Here is an 18852-nt window from a genome sequence, read left to right as displayed (position 1 = left end):
ATACAACAAATAAGGACTATACAGGTTGACCTATTATGGACCTGTGGTTCAGCATTCTTAAAAATACTACTGCGGTAGCAATCACTAGTTTATAACATACAAATGACATGCATTTCATTGACTTCTTCCAGGAGCAACTCAAAAAAAGTTACAGAACTTAAAAGAAAACTTATGACTACAGGAAAACATTGTACACTAAGCGGCCATGTCAATAACACTGGCGTAGCACACAATCATGTTATGCCAGTGTTGCTAAAAAAGAAAGGCCAAATTAATTAAGAGGCACATGCCACATAATGAATTTACTGTTCTAGTAAGTGGTGCGTGCGTCTCCATGTGCTGTGTCAGAAATAGACTGGAGTAGCATTTTTGGCCTACAAAGCGCCGTCATTTTTTGATACGTCAGATGGGCAGGTGTGACCATGTCCCATCAGCCGCCCTAGCTCTGCCTATTTAGGTGAAAAGGAGTCAAACTAAGAAAAAATGCCAAAAGTTGCCAACATTTTTTGTGACTTTTCCAAGCATTTAGACCAGTTTTGCCATTTTCTGTATAATTACTAAAGGTCAATAAATGTGGATTAAGGCAAAATATTATTTTTGAACAATTTAATGACTTAAGGCCAACATACACAAGATAAAAGTTGGCTGGAATGGCCAATTTGGACCACAACAACTGTTTTGTTGAAGCAAACAATTGTTATCATTGAAAACATTGGTCGAGCATGCAAGCCTGCATTATTGGCCCAAACTCTCAACATGGCCAATGTGGTATAAGGCGTTTTTCTTTTTGATAATTATTCATTGGTGATTTTTGTATCATGTATATGGGGATGTAGAGTATTTTCTTGCAGGAGACCTGTAACTAGCATTATCTGTAAAAGATGATAATCATCCACCATGTTTTCGAGAAGAAACAGTGGATACTTGAGGTTGAAAGGGAATCTGTCACCCCTTTTTTGAGATATCATATAATGATATCATTCAATTGTGTGTCACATAAGGATTCTCTTAGTACTTTTGCTTCCCCCTGACCCCGCACCTTTCATGCATAAATACCTTTTTTATATCGGTTCAGATGTATGTAAACTGCCGCTGTCCGGTCCGATGGGCGGGGCTTATTCACCATCTCCCCCCCATCCCTGTCTTGCTCTATGCATTTTTTCTTGTGTAGAGCAAGACAGGGAGGGGGGAGCAGGTGAATAAGCCCCGCCCTTCGGACCGGACCGCGGCAGTTTACATACATCTGAACCGATATAAAAAAAGGTATTTATGCATGAAAGGTGCGGGGTCAGGGGGAAGCAAAAGTACTAAGAGAATCCTTATGTGACACACAATTGAATGATATTATTATATGATATCTCAAAAAAGGGGTGACAGATTCCCTTTAAACACAACACCTTTTTCCCCCTTTCTTGCCACTTTCCTTACCATATGATACCCATTCTGTATTAAAAAAAAATAAAAAAAAATATAGGATTCCTAAATAGCTCTGGATACTTTAGTCGAAGATGGAGCTAGTTGTGCATGTAACAGACAGGTCCCCCGGCTGCCAGAAACCTTTCCAAGCAAACTGGTATTTGTGTTGCTGAAGTAGAATAGGCAGAATGCTGGAAGCCGGCCCTAGCTCCAATGGACAGTGGCATATGAGTGGGTGTTTATATGAACACAAGACACCAGGAGATAATCAGGAATGACAAACTGCTCCCTCCCTTCCGCATTGGACCAAAAATATACACGGCCAAAAAGAAAAGTTCACATGACATCTTAGTTCTGTTTATTGCAGGTGAAATGTCCTCTGCATCAAATTGCTCTAGGGGGATGTAGATAATGTTGCCATGGCAACAGAGCTTTTCTGGGGGGAAAAAGCGGAGGCTAGTAATCCCCTCAGTTTTGCTGAAGGCCACTGGGATAGGCAATGGGTTAAATGCCGTAGGCACCCTCTAAATGGCTGCATAATACGGGCGCATTTTAGAATATTAATAATCTTCATCCAATATGGAAGCAACTCCCCACACAAACCAAAACGCTGTTAGGAAAATAAATGCACACATGCATAATTTAGTTGTATAGTGCCATCAACGTACGCAATGTTCCTCAAGGTTGAGGTAGAGTACAAATAAGGGCTTAAGTGCAGGATCCAAGGACTGATGGAAGCAGCAATTAACAGCAAGGAGAATAACAATGCGTCCCAACAAAGAACTTGCAGCCTGACCGGATTATTGGAAGACGTACAGACACGCGAGGAGCTAGAATTCAAAATCTTTAATTAGATCTCAGTCTGTTCACAGCAAAAAAAAGCCCACAAATCTCAGGATACCTGACCGCTTCATACACGAAAATTAAAAGTCGAGCTCTTGATCATCAGAGAATAGATTTCACTGGAAGGAGGGCTTGTATTACAAGTGATGCCATCTAAATGACCAATAATTGTAATAATCCCATTACAAGCATGACACTGCTCGTCCTGAGCTTCTGCTTCATGCTAGAAGCTGTGGTGTAACTTGAAACTTGTGGGCCTTAATGAAAATTTCTTCAATGGGGCCCCCCAATTAACACAGGTCCCTAATAATAATAATAATAATAGTATTTTCATATCGGGCAAAGGGACCTTTGAGGCCCCTTAGTCTCCATGGCCCGAGTGGTACTGCAACCCCCGCACCCATTATAGTTATGCGCCTGGCTAGGAGTACTAGCGTAGAATGAAATTGGTGCATTCAGGTGAGAGAAATCAAAGCTGGTGAAGGAACCTGTCATGATGAACATCGAGCCTAAGCTACAGGTAGAATGCTATAAAGCAGGATTTGTTCAGTAGATTGATATATAGATTGTGGCAAAAGTTTTAATATAACTTGTAATTTGTTCATATAAATTTAAGAGTCCAGTGGGTGGTGTTATCAGTGATTGACAGTACTCACTATATGGATAAGACCGCCCACTGGACTCCTAAACTCATAACGGGAAAGGACTTAAAATGAATAAATTACAAATTATTCTAAAACTTTTTCCACATACTTCGTATCAATCTACTCAGCTCCTTGAGCGCTATATAAATGTAACTAAGTGGAACGTGGCGGGCATTAACACCCCCCTCAAATGTAAAAAAGTTTTAATACACATTAAACGATTTATGCCAGATGTGATCATTCTTCAAGAGACACATTGGAGGGCTGACAAGCCAGGTAAATTATCAGCACCTTGGATGGGCGATTGTTATGCTGCCTCGCATTCTTCATCATCACGCGGAGTAGCCATCCTTATTAAAAAGGGCCTGCCATGTTCCATCTAAGGCCTGTTTCACACTTCCGTTTTTGTGTCCGCCAAACGGATCCGTTTCCGTTTTTTTGACGGAAACTGATGCAAACGGATCCGTTTTTTTAAAAACGGATCCGTTTTTTTGACGGATCCGCGGTAACCGTAATGGAAGTCTATGGGACAAAAAAAACGGATCCTGCAAAAAATGGCGGATCCGTTTTTTTACGGAAAACAACGGATTTTGACGGATTTGAAAAAACGGAAGTGTGAAACAGGCCTAAGACTCTTAGCGACAGTCAGGGTAGATATCTGATTCTGAAAGTGGAAATAGCTAGTAAAATATATTTTTTGGTCAATCTCTATGCCCCCAATCAAAACCAACAATACTTTCACACATCAATTTTCCAGATTCTTTTAGGACCTGGGCATAACCATCTAATAGTAGGAGGAGATTTTAATCTAGTACAATGTCCTGCCCTAGACCGTTACTCACCCTCCCCACAGACCCCAGTAGCCACCGCTTCTCTCCTACACTTTATGGAATAGCTCTCACTGTGACCCGTGGAGAGTGATGGACTCTGCAGCTAGAGAATACACGTCACTCCCTTACGCACCAGTCCTTCTCCCGTATTGACTACATCCTCACCTCCACACATTTACCCAACATCATGATTCTCGCATCCACCCAATACTGATCTCAGATCATGCTCCTATTTCATTATCCCTGACTTTAACAGGTCCAAGCCCCCAGACAAGAGATTTCCATCCTACCTGGCAGTCAGATGATTTCAAAACCTTTCTTAAATCACACTGGAACGACTTCCTGGATGACAACGTCATCCATACTGACAATGTACCTCTACTCTGGGCTACTTCTAAGGCTGTCATGAGAAGCCATATCATCGTTTATCTGTCATATAGAAGAAAAACACAGAAAGAAATTTGACGCCTTGCATGCCTCCCTCGTTCAGACTTAGACAACACTTGCCCTGTCCCCATCCCCTGATGCACAGCAAGCTTATTCCATGGCCAAACATCTTCTAGACTCTTTTATACACTCCCAATCACACTGGAAAATCCAATTAACCCAAAATAAATGTTATCGCTGGGGAAATAAGATAGGCAAAATGCTAGCTACCTTAACTAAAAGCAAACTACCCTACAAACTAGTTATTAAACTACAGAACCCCATAACAAGCTTGCAGACGACTAACTGTGAAGAGACAACAGAAATTTTTAGTGACTACTATGAGAACCTATACAGAGCCTTCCCTGCCAATCTCCCCACAAATAACTCTTTTTTGAACCGTATTAATCTACGATCTCTGACCACTGAACAACAAATGATGTTAAACTCAAAGATAACAGAGGACGAAGTGAGACAAGCTATAGCAGACGCATCTAACGCTAAGATCCCAGGCCCTGATGGTCTCTGCTGAATATTAGAAGATTCTCTCCACTGACTTAGTGCCCATTTTGACTAACCTTTTTAACAAAGCTTTTCTTCAAAGAGCTTCTATCGACCAATTTACGCACTCCCGCACATAGTTATCCCTAAATCCTATAGAGACCCACAATCTTACTTCCCAGTCTCACTCCTCAACCATGATTATAAACTCCTGTCAAAGATCCTAGCAAACCATCTACAAACGTTGCTGCCTGGCCTTCTATGTGAGGCTCAGACAGGCTTTACCCAGGGTCGGAGTAGTGTGGCAAATATACGCATGGCGGTCGCAGCCACGGTCTTGGCCAAAGATGCTTCAAAACCAACTGCAATGCTGAGGAGTCTGGATGCCGAAAAGGTATTTGTTAAAGTGGCTTGGCCTTTCTTATATGAAGTCCTGGGCAGGGGAAATTTTGACCCGAGGTTCCTACAGTATGTCCAATAGCTTCATACAAATGCAAATACTTGTGTGACGGTTAACAGATATACTGCACCAACAATAGATCTCTTTTGGGGAGTCAAACAGGGATGCCCTATGTCACCCCTCCTATTCAACCTCTCTATAGACCCCATACTATGCCATCTATTGCAGACCCCTATTTTTAGGGGGCTTGCGATGGGCTCCAGAGAATTAAAGGTTGTGACATTTTCAGATGATATTCTGCTGGTAGTACCTAACCCCAAACAGGTTCTGCACTCCCTTATACGAGAGTTGGAGGATGTAGGAGGCTTATTGGGCTATAATATTAACTGGGATAAAACAGAAGTGATGATACTACGTGGTCCCTCCAGATCTTTAGGGGTATCGAGGTTCCCATGTCCGTTTACTACTGGCTCATTAAAATAATTGGGAATACAGGTGACAAGACACCCAGTCAAATTATATAAAACCAATATTAATTCATATCTCAAAAACTTAGAATCCACCTTAGCCAAATGGAAGGATTTTAGCTTGTCATACCTAGGCAGAGACAATTTAATTAAAATGACAGAATTTCCACATCTTCTCTACCTCTTCCACACTCTCCCAATCTATTTAGCTCCTAAAGAAGAGAAGCGAATCAATTATTTGTACCGCTCATTTGTACGGGAGGGAAAAAAGACCCGTACAGCCTTAAAATTACTTCAACAGCTTAAGGGAAATGGGGGGTAAACTTCCCTAATATCAGACACTTTAACCTAACATCCCTATTCCGGGTGGTGGTGGACTGGTTGGGAGGGACTACCTGTTATGCCCAATATGACTTGGCGTGCTGTCTCAACCCGGTGCTAGCTTTCCCTCCCCTCTTACACCTCTCTTATACTGAACTGGCAGCTGAAGTAATAGTTAGCGCACTCCTGATGGCTACATGGAAGGCATGGCAGAAAATACGCCCGACAATTCCGGCTCTCTCCCTGGGTGTCCCCTCCTTCTTCCACTGGTTGGCAACCCTCACTTTCAAAATGGACATTCTCACCCCATCTTCTATCAATGGCACTCTCAGGATATAACATCTATTAAACACCTAGTCCACCTCGAGGAATGCCGAATATACTCAATCAAGCCTACAAATTCCTTCCTTCAGCTTGTTTCCTAGAAATTAAACTGAAAATCTGTCACAGATCCTACCTTACTCCGCAAAAAGGTCATAGAATGGGGCTATACACAACCTCCAAGTGTTTCAAATGCCACTCCAAAGAGGCCAACTTGTTCCATTAACTGCGGGCATGCCCGTTCATCAGACCATTTTGGGTCAGAGTATGACAATTCACCATCACATTTCTAACAAACTTTGCTCCTGATGAACCTCTATGGGCCATTTTTGGATATTTAACACCAGATACATACACCTGCTCTCCAGGGGCCCATAAACTACGTTTGGTGGTGGCAACAGGTACTAAGGCCATTCTACAGACATGGATCCACGACCAAGTCTTTCAAGATCTTTCTAGAAAAACTGTTGTTTCTGCTTCAGATGGATTGGATTGAGGCCTCCTTGCATAAAGAGGGAAAGGTGCAATCCTTTTTTGAAACTTGGGAGAGTTTCTTCTCTCTGCTTCCACAATGCATCCAAGATTACAATAAAACCTGTTTTCAGCCAACAGTCTGGTATCAAGAGCAGCTACTATTAGGAGAAAAACCTGTATAGTGATATCTCTGGGAGAACCGCTGCATGGAGACACTTCTGGGTGTTGGGGGTCTACTTCGGTGTTGTTGGGTCCTGAGTTTAAAATCAAACACCCATGCTGGGTGTCCGATATGTAAAAAATGTACCTGTTTCTGACATACTTTCTTCTCCCCTCCCCTTTCCCAGTTTTTTTTTTTTGTGTACCCTCCTTTAAACCAATACAATTTCTGGAATAGATATGTTGACATATATGCCTCAAGTAATGTTTGCATTGATGTCAGTAAGGAAAAATTTTTCTATTCAATTAAAACAAGGTTTAAAAAAAAAATGTAACTAAGACGAGAATGTCGAATTCAGTCAGTTTCCTTTAAAACATTTCTAGCTATTTCTTCTATTTTTCTTCCAACACATTTTACTCTTCTAAGGTAAATCAGCATCTCAAGACGTTTTGAATAACTATAAAGCTATCCATGACTTCTTCATGCAAGAAATCATTAAGTCTTCTGATTCATAGCACAAAGAGCAAAGTCAAGTAAAGCTGGCGGTATACATTAGTCGTATGTCGGAGATACAAACACGTTTGATGGATCAGCCAACAATCTAATATCTGCACCAGCTGCCAGACCCTAATGGGCATTCATTCTCAAACAGATCAGTCAGAATTGTTTTTTTTTTTTTAAATCCAATTCTCTAGTTTATCATAGTTGATGGCATATTCCCTTCTTTTAGAAATAAGATGCAAGTTCAGCAAAGACATATGTTTACAGTATGTCGTAAGGAAAACTGGTGAGCAAAACGGAAGTTAAACAAAAACATTTTTTGGTCTACGGCCCTCATTAGAATATGGAAATGCAGCTTGATGCTACTTTTACATGGGCTGATAAATGGGATTGAGCGTACATAAGAACACTTGTTCCCGACTATAAGGTAGTCTAAACAGATTGGCAATCATCCAAGGCAAAACGATCGTAGGGTGAGATGATTTTTTTTAGCTGGCTAACACGCTGTTCTCAGCAGCACAAGTACTGGGTAAACAAGATGTGCGCTGCCGAGAACAAGGATATTCTATGAGAACAGAACGATTTTATTAGCGATCATTCTGTGCTTTTGGCAGTATGGTTGGTCAACCTCACTAAACAGTTGATTTAGACGTTAACATGATTGTTCTCTGCGCGTAGAGTCCTTGGGAGCACAATGTGCTGCCAAGAAGAATGAATTAAGTTTAAAAATCATTTCAACTGTAGAATGAGTGATTTGCTACTTCATCGGATGAGTATCAGTCTGTTTACACTCACCAATTATTCAGAGAGTCGCGTTCCTTGGAGGGCTCGTTCCTGATAATCGACCAGTGTAAATGCTCCCCAAATCCATCTGCTCTTCCTACTTTATGGTCACATCTTTTCTTTTGTCTGCTGACTCCATCATCATTCTAGCAAACATATTTCTAGTCATAACTAACAAAACAGTCTGGGGCCTGGGGATTTATCTATGAGTGGCCATAAATTCACAAAAAGATGAAGGTGAAGAAAGAAGTGCTATAAATAAAGCATTCATACAACTGTAAAGCCAATGAGCAGCGACAGGCTTGGACTGGCCCACAGGAGAGTATCCGTCAGTGGGCCCCTGTGCAAGATTGGGCCACCACCCGCTTATATGAGCGGTACTTTGCACAAATGTACTTGAATAACTATATACAAATGAAGCCAGCATCTTGTTCATCTAACAATCTACCCAGTTGATGCTTATATAAATTTGTGATGGACGATGATGTCACATTTTTATATAGCTGATAAGTGAGGCCCTGGAGTTGATTACTTTTGGGCTCTTGGCTCCCCAGTCCGACACTGAGCAATGATATAATAAAACCAAACTAACATATACAAGCTACAGTATACACTGCAAAACCAACACTACCCATAGTACCAGTGATGATTTATTCTGTACATTACCTACAAGGACCTTGCATTTTCTCAGATTATCAATAACACAGACGCTAAAAGTACAGCTCTGCTCCGGTTCACGGTCGGTAATTATAGCACTTTGTATGAGGTTTTTGTCATCCTCCCACCACCAAGGTTCTTTGTAATCTTGTAAGAATTGTTAGTAGAACGCACACAGTGTGAAATCACGTCTTTACTCTCTGTGTGTCCTCAAACCAAACTGCAAAATATCTGGAGACTATTGGTTAGGAACAAGTTAAAATTGGGTAGGACCAGCATCTCCCAGGTGCAACCATTCACTCACGGTACACTTGTTTTATATGCTGAAGCACTGGTTAGCTTTTCCGTGGTTAACGCCATCATCCTCCCCATAGATTATATTGTCAGCTAGTCTGCAGTTATCTTGGTTCTTACGCTGTTATGATTGCAAGCTGCCAACAAAGCTCCGGAGGGGAACAAGGGCTTTTGCTAAGCTGTCATAAACACACACGTAACAAAAGCCAGTACTCATTCAGTTAGACAACTCACTCCCTGCGCACGCAGCCCTCAAAGCACCCAGCCTCGCCTTACCCACAAATCCGACTGGATCAAAGTGCAGGGAGACCTGTGGTACGCTTTCCAACTTAAAGTCCGACAGCGAGCCAGACCAAGATGTTCCTTCTGACTTAATATTGTATCAGTAACAGAATCCGAAGAGCCACGAGTGAGTATTCATTACCATAATATTATAGGACAGAGAATCCAACCGACATATTAGGAGAACTGAAACAGATGAGTATTAATATTTGCAGTTGATGATTTTTATTAAGAATATTTATTAAAAATAAGGCTCCCTACCGAGATAGTTGAAAACCTGAAAGGGGTTCTCAAGGAATAGAAAAAAAGAAAATGTCATTATAAATTCATTCCTAAACACCATTAATTAGCAAATCACAACGGTTTTGTGCAGAGAGGTAATCACTAGAGAATTAATCCATATGGCCACTCTTCTTAAAATTCTAGGGTAGGTTTCTATCACTGTGACAGGACAAATGTGAGCATCAGCAGTAGCGAGCTACACCCTCTCCCATCATGGGTGGGAAGATGAACTTTCTGTCAATATTATAATCTAATACTGGAAATACCAGGGGAGGGTGATGTAAGAAGAGGCTGCTCACACTGCTGTCCACCCTGTGTTTTTGATCTAATACAGGAGATACAAGGAATGGCGAAGTAAGTAGCGGCTGCTCAATCTGATGATGTCATTCGTGTATGTTTAACTGAAACAATGAGACGTTTCACAAAAAAAAAAAAAGTCAGGGCCCGTGGTTTTGTTGCGTATTTTTTTCTTGCGTAGGCTTGTCATAAAACCTAAAGGATGAGTTCCCAATGGCAGCAAAGTGACTAAAATTCCTGAAATCTTCATGCACACGTCGCTTATTTTTGACTTACACCAAAAACACATGATAAACGCATAGAAAAACAAGCTTATTTTAAGCAGTGTTATTCCTGCCAAGACATTCAGAAATTTCTGCACCGCATAATGTGTGACCATACTCAGACAGCTGCCAGGGATTGAGCCGGAGGAAGGCTAGTCAGACAGGCGGACCCTGGCGGATTCTCCCAGCCAGCTGCCCTTATTGTATGGGCAAACAGCAGTTTGATTATATGGGTACAGGGTAACGTCATTAGTTGGACACAGATTATTATTAGGATGCACAATATTATAACATAAAAAAGAGCATGGACACATCAAAAAAATCCTACACTGATCTTATAACCCCGCTGGGCAAAAATACACTACATTACTGAAGATTTATCATTAGTACATTGACAGAAAAAAATGTGGTAATAGTATAATATTACAGTATATAGGCACAATATAGTAATATTATATGGGGACAGTAACAATGTATGGACACAATATAGTATTGTTATTTAAGCATATTATGGTAAAATTAAATGGCTGAGGTATACTATAGCTTTTCGACGTGCTATAGTCATACATGGACACAGTATAATATTAGAAGGGCACAATATAGTATTATATGAGCAGAGTATAGTGTTACATAGGCACAATAGAGTACTGTTATTGGGCACAGTATAGCATTATATAGTTATAGTATACAGTTTAGTATTATTACATTGGTAAAGTATAATATTGCAATTTGGTCACAGTACAGTATTATTTGGTCTCAGTATCTTATATATAACGGTGACGATGGATGCGTCCTTCTGTCTGGAGCCGGGATGGGTGGCACCTGCACAGTGAGGCCGGAGTCAGGGCACGCACACACCAAACTACGGCAACATTTTATTGAAGACACTGTGTATGTGAATTCGCAGTGTCTTCAACAAAATGATGCCGGATATTGCGGGATGCGCACGCGTTTACTCTGGAACCATTTTATTGACAAATTCTACTACAACGTTAACCTAGCAGTGAGCATGCACCGGCCATCACCATTATGCCAATGGCCGATGCGTGCGCACTCCTTTGTTGACGTTCTAGTACATTACTTCAACAAAATGACACTGGAGTAAGCACATTAACCACTGTATTAACGTACCAATAAAAATGCTCGCCTCCTGGGCGTGCAATGTGTTAAATAACTTGTATCAATATATGGGCTCAATACAGTACCTTTGTTTGGTCACAGTATAGTAATTATATATTGTATCATATATTACAGTACAGTTTTGTTATTTGGTCACATTTAGAGCATTGTTATTTAGACAATGTAGTGTTATATCGGCACAATATAATTTTATATGAGCACAGTATAGCATTGTTATACTGACACAGTATAGTATTGTTATTTGGGAACACCACATTATCAAAGTAAAATGATCATATAATTGCAGAATACTATTGTTATATGGACATAAAAAGGTATTATGATATTTGCCAAGTATAGAATTACTATAGGAGTATTGCACTTTTACGTTGGCATGATGTAGCAGTATTACGGTAGTACCGTGGTACTTGCTTACTGGAGATAACAGCTTTCATACTGTAAACTGCACTAGTAAAGTTAAAACTGAAGTGTAATTGATTTCTATGGTGAAAAGGCCACCATATAGACAATTACTGTTCAATAGGAGATAGAAGTTCAATTCAATGTTTTTTAGAATAATCCATTAAATCTCTGTTCCAACCTCCTATTTTTGTATACAAGCATGTGCATATTATCATCCCGATTCCCGCTTCTTCCTACCCAGAGGACACAGCTAAACCTGAATTTATAAAGGGAACAGGCTGTGACCTTTAAATATGCCACAACTGTCTCTTAATTTCAGAGCACTGCAATAAAGACAAAGCCTAAGGTAAAACTAATGCTAATGGACTCTCAAAGTGCATTAACAGAAAATCCCACTTAATGTTTGCCTGGAACGATTTAGAACTTCACTCGGTTCAGTACGGAGAGATTTTTACATTTAGATTTCAGCTTAATGCTATCTGACGGAGTGAAAGAGTTAATGCAAGGCCACACTATGCAATGGCTAAATGGCATTACAAATGATAAATGAACAGACCGAGTGGCATATAAGTCGATAGCTTCATTAGTTAATATAGTGAGATACTGTAAAGGGTTGCTGCCCTCCTCCCTTGTCAAAGTAAAGGCTCAGCACTGCTGAATATACAGCAAATTAGAAGCTGCTGTTCATTAGTTCCAAACACTCCACTAATTCCTTGTCTTTTGACCCCGCTATATTTTCTTGGTATATCATATTTGGAAGACTTGATATCTACAGTGACTTTAACGTGCAAGCCGTAACATCTCAAGATCATGAGATAGTGATGGACCACCTTCTAGTGACAGCCGACTACTACACGGTACTCCACAAGACCACCACGTACGTCACTGGGCAGAGAGTGCATGTGTTTTAAATGTTAGGGTTGAGTAATCATATTCTGGGCTCATAATTACTGTAACATGTCCAGATTCTACACGGAATTTAGATTGATTTATGTTATTAACTTATTTTACTTAGAATTTAATGCCATTCATTCCACAGTGCTTTACAGACATCACCATCACTGACCTCATTGGGGCTCACAATCTAAAGTTTCCTATCAATATGTCTGGAGTGTGGGAGGAAACCGGAGAACCCGTAGGAGACCCGCAGACACGGGGAGAACATGCAAACTGCCTACAGATGTTGTCCTTGGTGGGATTTGACCCCAGGACCCCCCCAACCCTGTTAATCAATGAGCCACCATGCTCATTCTTCCACAAACCATTGAAGTAATGGATATGGAATCTTCCACTATGATAGTAATTTCTTACATTGCAATGCAGGTACCTTGTACAATACCTTGTATTGTATTAGAAGCTACAAAAGCTATTAGAATGCTGGAAAATATTAAAACAAGCAATTCACATCTTGCAGATCCTTCCTGTCTTCCCGGTGTTCCTCAGGATCTCTAAACTACCTGCTCTATCCGGATATGTGACCCACACAGCCAGTGATTGGCAGTAGTGTTCAACTGGGCCCAGCAGGAAGTACAAAGACCAGCAAGGGTCCTAAAAAGAGGTGGAACAGGATTTATAGAGGATCAATAAGGTGAGTATTAAAGAAGTTGTCCACTACTTGGACAATGTTTTGTCATACCCCTCGCTTGGCCCCCATAAAATAAAAAAAAAACTTATAGTCACCTCCTGTGCTGGCGCTCACTCTCCCAGGGCACCTGTTTTTTTATGGTGACATGCGACATCAGAGCTGGTGTCACTGTCCCCACCTCCTGTCGAATTAAGCATGAAGAGTAAGCCCGAGAACAGCTGCAGCCCGGACTTCCTACTCATGTTCGATTTGTCCGAAGGCGGGGACACGGAAGCCAGCTGATTGGGAGCCGGCATCATGTGTCACAACAACTACACGGGAGCCCCGTGAGCGAGTGCAGACACCATGGGAACTGCACTGGCACGGGAGGGGAGTATAACCTTTATTATTTTATGGTGGCCAGACATTTTGATCAAGAAGGGGTTGTCCTAGTAGTGGACAACCCCTTTATTTTTCAGAATATATAAAAGACTATAGCTTACTTTCACATGTAACATATATTTACGAAGATCATATTAATAGGGTCATAAACTCAAGACCTTCATTGCTTTCCACAACTTTATCATCACTTTTGATTTTCGATAATAGAAAATGTTACAAGAAGCTTTGGAAATAATTGGTGATTAGCGCAGAATATATTTTTACTTTTAAAAGGTAAAACAAACCTTTCAGGCACTCAGCTGCGAGCTACATTTCATACTGGGAATCAGTGGTGCTCCAAGCTTACGGAGTTCATCTATGTAATCCCTTTTTACGTCACTGTAAATCCTTGGCTGCAGTGGCCACAAATCCAGCTTCTTTGATTTTCATTTGTGGTTACTGTGCTGCTAATTTTGCTATTCAGGTTATTTTCCCATGTTGAGAATATACTAGACAATCTCATAAATTCTAAAAAATGACTGTGACTCCAAATTTCCATTCAGTTTTTATGTGGCCCACATGCTCCACTCCACGTTCCATAGGTGATCATATGGAAATCCACAACCTCTGTACAATGCTGCAATATATGTTTGTGCTACATAAGTAATGATGGAAAAACAAATAAATAATTGACTTTAAATCTAGGACAAACTACAGCAAGTCTTTATTTCTACATTAAACAATTATAAATTAATTTTAAAAAATAATACGAAAATTATTAACATGTGCACAGTCAATTGAAAGGTTTACGCAAATAGGAGGCAAAATAAATATTAGACTGACTTACTCAACATAGTACGTCCCGTATTGTGGGTCCTCTATCTTCTCCCAGCCATATGGAAGCTCTGCAAAACCAATAAGAAGACTGATGTAGCACATACTGTAGTGTAACAGATACTACAACCCGGAGTGCACATTTAGGGACATTCATTGCCCAATTACTCATGAAAAAAATAACAGCTGTCTGCAGAAACTTCAAGGAGAATTCTGCCAGCTGACACCCTTCAATCATCCGAAAAAACAGGATAGTGACAATAATATCAATTCAGTCTATGTAGAGTTCCTCCTGCAGAGAAGCAATGGAAATTAGGCATCCATCGTAGCAGGAAGAAGGAGCCAATTAAGTTCATCTTAAAGAAAAACCGTTGTTTTCATTTTTATTTTATAAATCATTAATACGCATAAAAATAAGAAACTTTGTAATATAGGTTATCAGAGAAATTGGCTTTTTTTTCTCCTCCTGGATCGATAATTCACTCTCACTTAGTTGATAAAATCTGTATACAGTGAAGACCGTTGTTCAAATTACTGAGAAAGGAGGTGACCGTTGGTGCTCAGAAGATTTTTAGGGTCTGTGCACACGTTGCGGATTCTGCTGCGTTGTACAGTAGCATTGTAATCAATGCAAAACAAAAAACGCTGTGCACATGCTGCGGATTTTTCAGCGTGGATTTGCTGCGGTTTTAAATCCGCAGCATGTCAACTCTTTGTGCGGAATCCGCAGCAGTTTTACACCTACTCCATTGTCCAGGTGTCAAACCGCAGGGGAAAACCGCCGGCTAATCCGCAGGTAAAACGCAGGGTTTTTTTACCTGCGGATTTAGGCAAATCCGCAGCAGAATCCGCAACGTGTGCACACACCCTTAGAGAGAAAAGAATGTACTCTGTTCAATACATCTATATGCAGACGACTTTATTTCTATTTCTATATATACATAACGCATCCGTCTAAAGGAATATCTGGCTTCAGAGATGTTCCCAAAATAAAACTACTCATTTAATGTCTCCGTCATTTTAATTTAGTAAATCAACAGAACACAAGAAAAAAAAGCAACTTTGTAATGTATCTTGCCAGAGAAAAATGATAATTACTTACCGGTAATTTGATTTTCCAGAGCCATGACAGCACCGCACATGAGAGATGGTATCCGCCCCCCAGGAACAGGAAACCTGTAGCAGAGATAAAAGTAGGGGGCTGCGCCTCTCTCCTCAGTTTGTTTCAGAGTATGCAAGGTAACCGCCTTATTAGTTGACATGTATTGTTTACGTCACTCTTATCACCTTCTTTTGATATATTATCTATTATATATTTCTATATATATATTTTCCCCAAATATACATATATTTGTGCACCACACAACGATCACCAAGATAGGGCGGGAACAATGCAGTGCTGTCATGGCTCTGGAAAATCAAATTACCGGTAAGTAATTATCATTTTTTCCCTTCCCCATGACAGCACCGCACATGAGAGGAAAGATAGCAGAGACCCCTAGGGTGGGACAACAGCAGATAACACTTCTCCCCAAAGGCAAGATTTGAGAGCCCTAGGTCTAGCCTATAGTGTTGGAAGAAAGTGGATGGTGAAGACCATACTGCTGCTTTGCAAATCTGTTCCACAGATGCATTTGCCCTTTCGGCCCAGGATGTGGCTATGGCCCGAGCCGTTACACCCAGTGGGGGAGTCTGACCTGAGGAAGAGTAAGACAGTGAAATAGCTATAAGTAGCCATCGTGCAATGGTTGATTTTGAAGCCTTTTTTCCCCTGTTTGTCCCCTGGAAGGAGACAAAAAGGGACCGAAGACTATCGCCATAATTTCGAGACCTCTATATATTGGAGTAGGCAATGTCTGACATCCAAGCAATGAAAGGTTTGCTCTCCCTGGGATTTTGGGTTGGCATAAAACGAAGGCAAAATTATTTCCTGGTCCCTGTGAATTTTGGAATTGACCTCCGGGAGGAAGGCTGGGTCAGTTATGATTACTCTGACATCCAGAAAGGTAGCGTATGGGGGATTTACAGAGGTAGCTTGCAGCTCACAGACACGTCGAGCTCAAGTCAGGGCACCAGGAGTACTGTTTTCAACGTTAATGCCTTTACCGAAGTGGAAGTAATAGGCTCAAAAGGAGGAGGAGATGTTAGGGCATTTAATACTAAATTTAGATCCCAGGGAGCTACCTTAGTCAGTAATTTGAGGGTCTGGTTGTGAAGGAGGCTCAAATAAACCTATAGACCCAAGGGTAATCGGCAAGTTTTTGGTCAAACGACGCACCCAGGGCAGATGCTTTCACTTTTAGGGTGCTGGTGGACAACCCTCTTTCTAGCCCTTTTTGGAGGAATTCCAGGATCTCTTATTTGAACTTCCTGGCTCGTTTTGGATAACTGTCAACCTGAGAACTCCAGGAACCTTTCCCAAATTTTTTGGTACTTGATTGAGGTTACTTTTTTCCTGCTAGCGAGCAGGGTGGTCACCAAGGGCCTGAGGATCCCTTTGCTACAAGGTGTCCCCTCTTAAGTTCCATGCGGTGAGATGGAGTCTGTGCACTTGAGGATGTAGTACTGGGCCATGGTGAAGTAGATTCGGGATATCTGGGAGGATCGATGGGTCCAAGATAGACATGCGCCTGAGTCATGTGACCTATGCCCTTTTTGGCCAGAAGAGCGCGATAAGGATTACTCGTGCCTTGTCTTCTCGAATCTTTTCCAGGAATATTGGAATTAATGGAATCGGGGGAAATGCATAAGCTAGGCGAAATTCCCAGCGGTGTAGCAGTGCATCCACCCCTTCTGGGTGTTCTCTTGGGTTTAGAGAGTAGAACCTGTTTACTTTCCGATTCCTTCTTGTGGCAACCAGATTCACTTCTGGTGTGCCACAGACGGCACAGACTCTCCCAAATATCTCCAGATTTAGGGACCACTCCCCCTGGTGTAATACATGCCGGCTTAAGAAGTCAGCCAAAAGATTGTCTGTCCCTTTCAAATGTGTCCCCGTCAGGGACAGAAGACTGTTTTCTGCAGACATGAATAATTTTTTTGGCTTCTGCCATAAGAAATGTTGATCGTGTACCCCCTTGTCGGTTTATGTAGGCTATGGCCGTACTGTTGTCGGATAAAATTTCAACATGTTTGCCTTGGATTTCTTTTTCCTGAAGAAGCGCCCCCTTTACAGCTGCCAGTTATTTTAAACTGGAGGTTGCGGTCTTTATTGAAGGGTTCCCATTGGCCCTGTAGAATCCGGTCCGCTAGGTGTGCTCCCCAACCTAACGGACTTGTGTCCGTGGTTAGCACCACCGGATTCTGAACAGACCAGGCTACTGCCCTGCTTAAGTTTTTGGCGCTCAGACACCATTTTAACGAGTTGTGAACTTGTGGCGACAAGACTATCTCCCGCTTCAAATTGCAAGGGTATTTTCCCTGTTCGGTCAAGATCTGCCACTGTAATTTAATTTTTTTTTTTTTTTTGGGTGGCTTTGCGATCACCGGACTGCCGGGATTATCGCTGTTTAAGAAACCTAGAAGCGACATCGCTCCTCATACCGATATGGCCTGACCAGGTTGTATTTGTTGTACTTTTGATGAACGGTCCGACTCCTCCTCTCTGGGAGGACACGTTGTTTGACTGAATATAACTGAATTCAGAGGAATTCTTGTCTGGTCCGGACCAACCTGGATTTTTTTTTTTTTTTTTTTTATTTAGGTTTACCATCCAGCCTAACCTGGTTAATATCTCCAATACTTTTGTGACTGCCTCTCCACAATTCTCTTGTTGTTCCCCACGACGAGGACATCGTCCAAATAGGGTATTAGCAGTATGTTTCCTTTTCTCACACGGAACATCATCTCTGAGATGATCTTTGTGAATATGCGAAGGGCCCATGACACCCCGAAGGGAAGGCATTGATATTGAAGGTGAGTGGGGACCTGAGCAATCTCCACTCCCCCTTAGGTATTGCAGATGTTCTCTTTTAAATGCATGACCCTGGACCTGTGAACGCTGGCTGGTCTCCAATTCGGGTCCCAGCCCAGGCTCAAGCTGCTTAGCGGCTGCCACCTGACAAATGCACTCACGCTCAGCTTAGAATGGCCGGTGGCCCATATTGGCACATGGTAGTAAGCATTGGTTAGATCCACTACTGCCCTGTAGCAGCCCGGGCCAAGTAACGTTACCACTTTTAGGGTGCTCGCCGATTTTAAAGTTTCCATTTTGAAGCTATCCGTACGGATAACGGCTCAATGCTCTCATGTTGAATATTGTTCTCAATGGACTGTCTGGCTTTGGCGTGAGGAACAGGGTGCGGTAGAATCCATTTCCTATTTGGTGGTGTGGTACTTTTATTAGTACTTACTTTTGTATGAGGAGCTA

General features: G+C 41.5%; 1 protein-coding gene across 3 annotated transcripts in view; it reads right to left on the bottom strand.

The window, feature by feature from the left end:
- MAGI3 (membrane associated guanylate kinase, WW and PDZ domain containing 3) overlaps positions 1-18852 on the bottom strand; it is a 414340-nt gene that overhangs the window by 98108 nt on the left and 297380 nt on the right. For all 3 annotated transcript variants that reach the window (XM_073587058.1, XM_073587056.1, XM_073587057.1), the window contains exon 7: positions 14497-14554. In XM_073587058.1, the coding sequence (XP_073443159.1) occupies positions 14497-14554 (58 nt within the window). The remainder of the gene's footprint in view (positions 1-14496; positions 14555-18852) is intronic.

The sequence above is a fragment of the Dendrobates tinctorius genome, unplaced genomic scaffold (genome assembly GCF_039654945.1).
Source record: "Dendrobates tinctorius isolate UK_male_01 unplaced genomic scaffold, ASM3965494v1 ptg000098l, whole genome shotgun sequence".
NCBI classification, from domain to species: domain Eukaryota; kingdom Metazoa; phylum Chordata; class Amphibia; order Anura; family Dendrobatidae; genus Dendrobates; species Dendrobates tinctorius.
The sequence above is the reverse complement of the archived record's forward strand: the minus strand, read 5'-3'. Positions and strand labels throughout refer to the sequence as shown.